This window comes from Haliaeetus leucocephalus, unplaced genomic scaffold (genome assembly GCF_000737465.1).
Source record: "Haliaeetus leucocephalus isolate CR32 unplaced genomic scaffold, Haliaeetus_leucocephalus-4.0 Scaffold395, whole genome shotgun sequence".
Lineage (NCBI taxonomy): Eukaryota > Metazoa > Chordata > Aves > Accipitriformes > Accipitridae > Haliaeetus > Haliaeetus leucocephalus.
Genome location: NW_010972831.1, coordinates 4,129,326 through 4,136,236, shown reverse-complemented (window position 1 = coordinate 4,136,236; position 6,911 = coordinate 4,129,326). Strand labels below are relative to the sequence as shown.

The 6,911-nt window shown below is 51.4% G+C and overlaps 1 protein-coding gene and 1 long non-coding RNA gene across 2 annotated transcripts in view; one reads left to right on the top strand and one right to left on the bottom strand.

Annotated features, from left to right (window-relative positions):
• The window catches only part of LOC104835591, an 11,794-nt gene extending 5,956 nt beyond the window's left edge, over positions 1 to 5,838 (bottom strand). Inside the window, exons 1-2 of the long non-coding RNA XR_774757.1 lie at positions 5,826 to 5,838; positions 5,027 to 5,029 (exon numbers count right to left, since the gene is read on the bottom strand). This is a non-coding gene — a long non-coding RNA (uncharacterized LOC104835591). The remainder of the gene's footprint in view (positions 1 to 5,026; positions 5,030 to 5,825) is intronic.
• The window catches only part of ERAL1 (Era-like 12S mitochondrial rRNA chaperone 1), a 7,152-nt gene extending 772 nt beyond the window's left edge, over positions 1 to 6,380 (top strand). The window contains 11 exon segments of the mRNA XM_010573652.1: positions 237 to 360; positions 362 to 389; positions 490 to 617; positions 706 to 783; positions 953 to 999; positions 1,366 to 1,427; positions 1,883 to 1,995; positions 2,512 to 2,904; positions 3,425 to 3,574; positions 3,865 to 3,945; positions 4,272 to 6,380. Of these exon segments, the coding sequence (XP_010571954.1) occupies positions 237 to 360; positions 362 to 389; positions 490 to 617; positions 706 to 783; positions 953 to 999; positions 1,366 to 1,427; positions 1,883 to 1,995; positions 2,512 to 2,904; positions 3,425 to 3,574; positions 3,865 to 3,945; positions 4,272 to 4,394 (1,327 nt within the window). The 3' untranslated portion in view covers positions 4,395 to 6,380.
• Positions 6,381 to 6,911: the final 531 nt, after the last annotated feature.

Sequence of the window (6,911 nt, the reverse complement as noted above, 5' to 3'; positions counted from 1 at the left end):
GCGGCCGGGGCCGTGAGGCGGGGGCCGCCGCCGGGCGCGTTTCTGAGGCGAGCCTGGTGGCGGGGCCGCTGCAGAGCGGGGGGGTGAGGCCGAGGCGGGCCGGGCGGGGCCGCCCCCGGGGGCCTTGGGTGAGGGAGGAGAGCTGCCCGGGCGCTGCGGGGTGGGGTGAAAAGGGGACGACACGATTTTGGGGATTTTTTCGGTATATGCGGTGTTTGCCGCTGCTGTCTTTCCAGCCCGTCTTCTGGAGAGCTGCACCCTGCGGGCCACCGTGCTCCCTGTCCGCTGGAGTGCGAGCAGCTCCGGGCTGGGCAGCATCCTGGGCATCCCTGCCGAGAAGCCGAGCGATGCCCTGGGCCAGCACCCGCCGCCCGTTGCCACCAGCAAAGGTGAGTGGTACCAGCTGCCGCCCCGGTCCCAGCCCTGGGACAGATGATCCTGATCTGTTGTGGGGTTTTAGCAATGTTCAAGCTCTCTTTTCCCTGGTAGAGGAACAAGCCCGCCTGATACGGGATCAGCCTGACCAGCCCCAGAACCCCAAGGTTTTAAGAATTGCCATCATTGGAGCGCCCAATGCTGGGAAGTCCACACTGTCTAATCAGCTCTTGGGCAGAAAGGTAAAGCTGGGGTGGAGCAACAAGTTCAGGTTGCTAAATTGCTTTTTTTGACCTATTCTGGCTGTGTAACATGTTTAATTTCTTACAGGTTTTCCCCGTTTCTAAGAAAGTGCACACAACCCGATGCAAAGCCCGGGGTGTTGTCACGTACGAGGACACACAACTGGTAAGCTTTCAGACCCACTCCTGCCTTGGGACAGTGGGGACTGTTAGGCAGACATTGCAGGGTTTTCTCATTTGTATCCCATGGAGTCCCTTCTAATTGCACAAATATAAGTTTTAGCTTGGCCACTAACTGCAAGCAAATTTACAAGATCTGTCTTTTCTCTTTCTAGATCATTCTGGACACACCTGGCCTCACTAGTCCCTTTAAAGCCAAAAGGTATCACCGCTGTTGTGGGTAGAGCGGGGGGGCATCCTGTCCATTGTGGTTCGATAAAACCAGAGAGCGATTTGCACTGTACAAAGTTTGTAAAATAAGAGTGACAGAAATGTATATTTTCAGCCTTAATTTGGTCTCCAAGTTTATTATTGTTGCAGTTTCTGTAGCACACAAAGCCTGTGGCATCCCTTGAGCCCTGTTACATTTGATTCTGCATATGTGCATGTAAGAAGGGATGTCACAGCCCGTAAGGCAGCCTTGTGGCAGCTGGGATTATGGAAAACACTGTTTTTCCCCCGCTTTGAGGGAAGGAAGACAATCATGATCAAGTGTGTCTGGCTTACTCATTTGCATTTGTCTTTTCAGACATAAATTAGATGAAGCCATGCTGACAGACCCATGGGACAGCATGAAACATGCGGATTTAGGTGGGTACTCAAGTCCTCTTGGATGAAACCAAATCCTTTACCTGCCACAGAAGTTTACAGTTCTCTAGCTGTGGTATCTGGATGTTTATGGGGCAGCAAAGGCAGCCCTGGGAGTGTGAACTTATGAGGGAGAAGGGAAGGGCAGTGAAAAGATTTGAAATATTGAGCTGAGGAGGAGATAAGAATTGCCTGGTGCTGAGGGGAGGCAGCTTGCATTAATAATTGGGCTTGGATGTTAAGTTTTAGCATGTGTGATGTCATTACGATGACAGATATAAACTGCATATTATTGTCTTATCAATTAAAATGCTCCTTTTCGGTTCCATCCATGTGCTCTCCTGTAGAAGAGAGAGAAGTAGCAGCAGGAGGGAAGTGACCATAGACTGTAGGGAAGCTGAAAATGAACATTTTGGAAAATGCAAGTTCATTCTATTTCCCTCACTCTTTTCTGGCAGTTCTTGTTATGGTGGATGTGTCGGATCACTGGACGCGAAACTCTCTGAGCAAGGAGGTGCTGAAGTGTCTTTCTCAGTTTCCCCAAATCCCCAGTGTCCTGGTTCTGAACAAGGTAAATGAGGAGCTTGTTCTTTCTGCCTTCTACAATATGTTAGGCTGGCGTCTTCAGACAGTACCTGGCATGAGCAGTGATGTGTTTTCAGGTCACTGACTCTGGGTGTGTTAAAGGACATCGGTTTCCCCCTCTGTTGCAGAATATTTAAGTGTGTATGTACGTATACGTGCTGCATGTGCAAGCATCCCTGAAGTTATATGCTGCAGACTGGGGTTTAAATTGGCCTGGGAAGAGGAGCTGGCACCACAGGCGAGGTTGGCCAGCAAGAATCTTAGCGGAGCTGATAGAGAAGGTGTTGCTGTCACGCAGACAGTGTTTGGACAAGCTGTGTTGGAACTGCTGACACGCTCTGGTTTGGCCTCTGGTCGTAAAACTGTCCGGTTCTGTTGCAGAATCCTTGTCCTGCAGCAGCTGCCTCCCTTGAGTGGTTTCTTCTGGCTCCTTCAGATCCAGGGCCCAGCTGCCAACCTCATTTAGGACAAACTTCTGACACTTCTCTCTCTCTCACTTTAGGTGGATCTGCTAAAGAACAAGTTCATCCTGCTGGAATTAGTAACTGAACTAACAGAGGGAATTGTAAATGGAAAGAAACTGGAAGTGAGATCTGCATTTAAACATAATTCCAGTTCTTCAGCAAAGTCTCCTCTTCAAATCACTCGGGCTTCTCCACTTGAGAATAGGGACCCTGAGTCTCACTGTCTGCAGGAAACAGGTCAAGCCCAAGAAGGCTCTAGCTTGGACAACACCAGTGATATGAGGGCTTCTGAGTCCAGTCTTGTCACAGAAGAAGCAGAAGGGCCAAAGTGCTCTGGACCCAGAGATCTAAAAAATACAAAAGGCTGGCCGTGCTTCCAGGAGATCTTCATGCTGGCAGCTCGCCATGGGGAGGAGGTGGATACGCTCAAGGTAACTGCAGTCTGAACTTCTGTTACGCTTTGAGACTGGTGTGCTCTTACCCTTATGGGACTCTGGTACTTCATATTGAGCTTCATCTCCTGTGAGGAAGTAGCAGAGCTGGTCTTCTTGGCCTGGGGTGGGGGGGGGGTGTTGTCTGTCAACGTGGAGTATGTCCATACTGTATCTCTAGAGTTTTCTGTACAGAACTCTTTTTATTTGGGGCTCTCCAAACAGCAGCTTGTTCATAATGATGAAGCCACCCGACACATTATCTTTCAGCTGCAAGGGATACCGTGGGCTTTTGTAACTCATACAAACAGCTCTAGGGAGGTGTGACTCTTTGGCAGGGTTTGAGTTTCAGAAGCTTCCCCTTCTCCTTTCCCTGCCAAAAAGACTAAACTACTGTCCTGATGCCTGACTAGCAGCAGCGTCCTCATAGCGACTCACTGCAAGATGAGCACAGGGGTTGGTGGCACCGCGAGAGTGGTACGTGACAGCTGATGGGTGTGATGTTGTTTTGTGCTGACAGCGGTACCTCCTGATGCAAGCCAAGCCAGGCCCTTGGGAGTTTCACAGTGGGGTCTTGACTAGCCAGTCACCTCAAGAGATCTGTGATAATATCATCAGGGAGAAGATACTGGAGTACCTGCCACTGGAAGTGCCCTACGGCGTGGTTCAGGTGGGAAGCATGTGCAAGCAGACTTGCCTTTGAGCTGTTTTATTGGAAATATCAGACTATGTGATGAGAATCCCTTTGTCTGAATCTGTGAAATCTGCCAGACTCCTTACAGGCCCCATGGGGTGACTTGGGACTCGCACATTGGGTGCTGAGAGATCCTTTGTGTGTTTGAAGGGGGGTCCTCCCCCGCATGCTCGTATCGGGGAGCTGAGCTGGCGTCTCTAAGGGAGTGGCATTTACGCTTCCCAAGGCACTTTGCAGAACTGCTGAGTGCGTGCTTGCTGTTGCAGGTGACAGAGATGTGGGAGGAAGGACCAAGTGGGGAGCTCCTCGTCGTGCAGAACCTCTTGGTCCCAAGGAAGTCTCATATGGTGAGTAACAGAAGAGAGATGGGGCGCTGGGGAGCATGAAAGGAGGTTCCCTTGGTCCAGCCACGCGCATCCTAGCCGTGTCCCCCTCTCCCTCAGCTGTGGGGTCTCTCTTGGGAAGAGCCAGGTGCCTGACACAGTCACAGGCTGTTCAGTAACAGCCTACACCTTTCTGAAGTTGCCCGTGGTTTAATCTTGGGATTTCTCAAACTGCTGTACCCCCTTTAATTGCTTCTGTGGCTGCACTGTTGTTTTCTTGGGTGATTCCTCCTCGCAGTTAAGCAATGTAAGGAGGAGTATAATGATCTTCTCTCTGGGTTTTAACACAGATGATGTTGATTGGAAGAGGAGGTAAGGTTATCAGCAGGATCGCTCAGGAGGCTGGCCAGGACCTGATGAACGTTTTCCTGTGTGATGTGCGCTTGAAGCTCAAGGTGGATGTGAAGAGTTGAGCTCTTTGCCTATGTTTTAACAGCCCTTGAGCTCTCTGGTCATGTGGAGAAACTGGTCCTGCGGGTATCCTGGCACTTTTGCTCAGTCCAGAAACAGAGGATGATGGAATCAATATAGCGGGCTGAAGTAGAATATATTATTCTTTGGGGGAATGGCCCAAACTGAAATAAAATCTTCAGGCCTTCTACGACACCTTATCTTGTGGAAGCTGGGGACGGACATCGGAGAACCAGCTGCACACGCACGATTCTAGTACTGTGTTTACAGAGCTGTCATCCACTACTTTTGGGCAATGTCTCGCGTCCTTGCTGTCAGGTGTTTGTGCCTGGAAGTTCAGGAGCATCTCCTGTCTTTTAGCGGACAAAGGGTTGCAGTGAAGGATTATCAGCACGCGTTTGCCATCTCTTCTGAAGGCTGAAGGACTCCAGCAGTGCTCATGCAGGAGGAAGAGGCTACTGCTGCCCGCGTGGTGGTCTTATGTCAGCTTTCCTCCCTGCCCTGTTGAAGTTCATGGGTGTGAGAGTATGACCATGTAGGGAGTCGGTATTGCCCAGGCAGCCTGAGTGGAAGGCTTTGCTGGCTAGCAGAAACATTCTGGTATGACTGGGTGTGACAGAGAGAGCTCTCAAACTCTCTGTAGATCCTCTAAAGGCCAGTGGTTTCCAACTCCTGTGTGGGAGCCCTTCCCACAGGCTTGCGTATACCATCCTCTTAGATGACTGCCAGCTGCTGCTTTAATTTTGACCTCTTCTGTGCGGTAGTTTGTAAAAATGCTTGTTCCTCCTTTCCCTTGTCATCCTTTCCTCCAACTTCCTAAGCAGTTTGCTGCTCCTGACATGTGGTACTCGCTCCAGAGGGCTGGGCCTGGTCACAGACTCATCTGAGTGGATTCCCGGAGAAGTGAGAAATGGAATCGTGATCCGTTCTCCGTGTGTATACAAGCTGCTTCCCTGGCCACTGGTGAGAGGAGCAGGGAGGTCAGAGAATGGCTCGCTGGGCTTGCGAGCATTTGCTGGAGCATATTAATCAGAAAGGGAAACGGAGCAGGGAATAGGCGTCTTTCTGCCTCTGTACATCTTGTTTCTGGTGCGCGCTGGGGTCCTGCCTGTCCACCCCTCTGGAAGATTGGCTAGTGAATGAACGTGGAGTGGTTTGGTCTGAAGGTGCTGCTAGCAGCATCTTATAGATGCTCACTTCTTTAGAATGGCTTGTCACGCAAAATGAGAGTGGACCCCCTTTTCTTAGGAGTTTTAATAGTTTATTGCACCAAAGTTACTTCAAAGTCATTACTCTTTGCACCAAGATCGCAGATACAAATGTAGAGGCTGTCGCAGCTAAAGAAAAGCCCAAAACAGGAAGAGCAGTGGGTTCTGCAGCTCAGGTTTAACGGGATGTTGGGGATGGAGAGCAACTGGCACAGGTCAGGGTACGAGCAAGGCTTGGAGGCTGGAGGAGCAGGGCTGGGGCTCTGCGTGCCGCTCTGCGGAGCCCTTGGCATGGAGCACGGTGGAGCCTGGCACCAAGTGTGCGTGCCTGGGGCTCTGCCCTCCCTGCCAGTCTGTACGTGGACCTGGTGTTTGGGGGCTTGAGTTTTGTCTTCACTGTGCTCAGGTGTTTGGAGCCCTGGGGAGCTTCCCGCTAGAAATCCAGGTAAATCATCCCTGTGTGCTGTTAATAAATTAACATCAGAGTGAGGAGACACGCAATTAAGATATGTGGTGGGGTCTGCTGGGGACTCCCTGCTCCTGCCTGGAACCCAAACCTGTTGAGCAAACCCTGTGCCCACCATCCTTCGGTGCAACATCAAGGAGATGCTTTACCGGCACCGGCAAAAGCCTGCGTCTGAGCCGCTGAAGGATTCTGCCGTCAGGAACACGCGATCATCTGAAAGCTGGGTTGAGAAGCCTCCGGACTGGCCTGCCTTGTTTCCCCCGGAGCAGGGGACACCGTGGTCCCTTGAATGCTGCTATCCGACTTTTGTATTTTCTTTGCAATAAAATGAGGTCCCAGCACAAGCGATTGTTCTCATCTCCTTTCTTCCTCCCCGTCAGCCAGACCTCCCAGCCGCCACCTTCCATCCGTTTCATTCCAACTCCAACCAGGCCACTTTTATGTCTTTCCTCCTTTTCTTCCCAGCCGAGCTTAGATCCCGTTTGCTGAGCCGTGGTTTCTGAAGGTTATGCCTTGCAGAGGGGAAAAAAAAAAAAAGCCGGGTAAGCACACTTTGAGGGGTCGAAGGCGTTTCATCGGTCGGGGGTACAAGGGGGAGACTGTTCCCTTTGTGTGGCCGTGGCACCCGGAGGTCAGGGTCAGGCTGATGCCGCCGTCCAAGGGATGGAGCCGAGCCCCTGGGGGCGATGGAAACGCTCCAGGCATGGGAAGAGGTGAAGTCTCTCGACTTTCTGACCTACAGCTCCTTAATGAGGTTTGATAATTAGGCTAATTAGCCCGGTGCGAGCCAATCGCAGCGGTGGAAACGGCAGCTTTAATTGACTTTAGGAAGGCGGCGGGGGGGG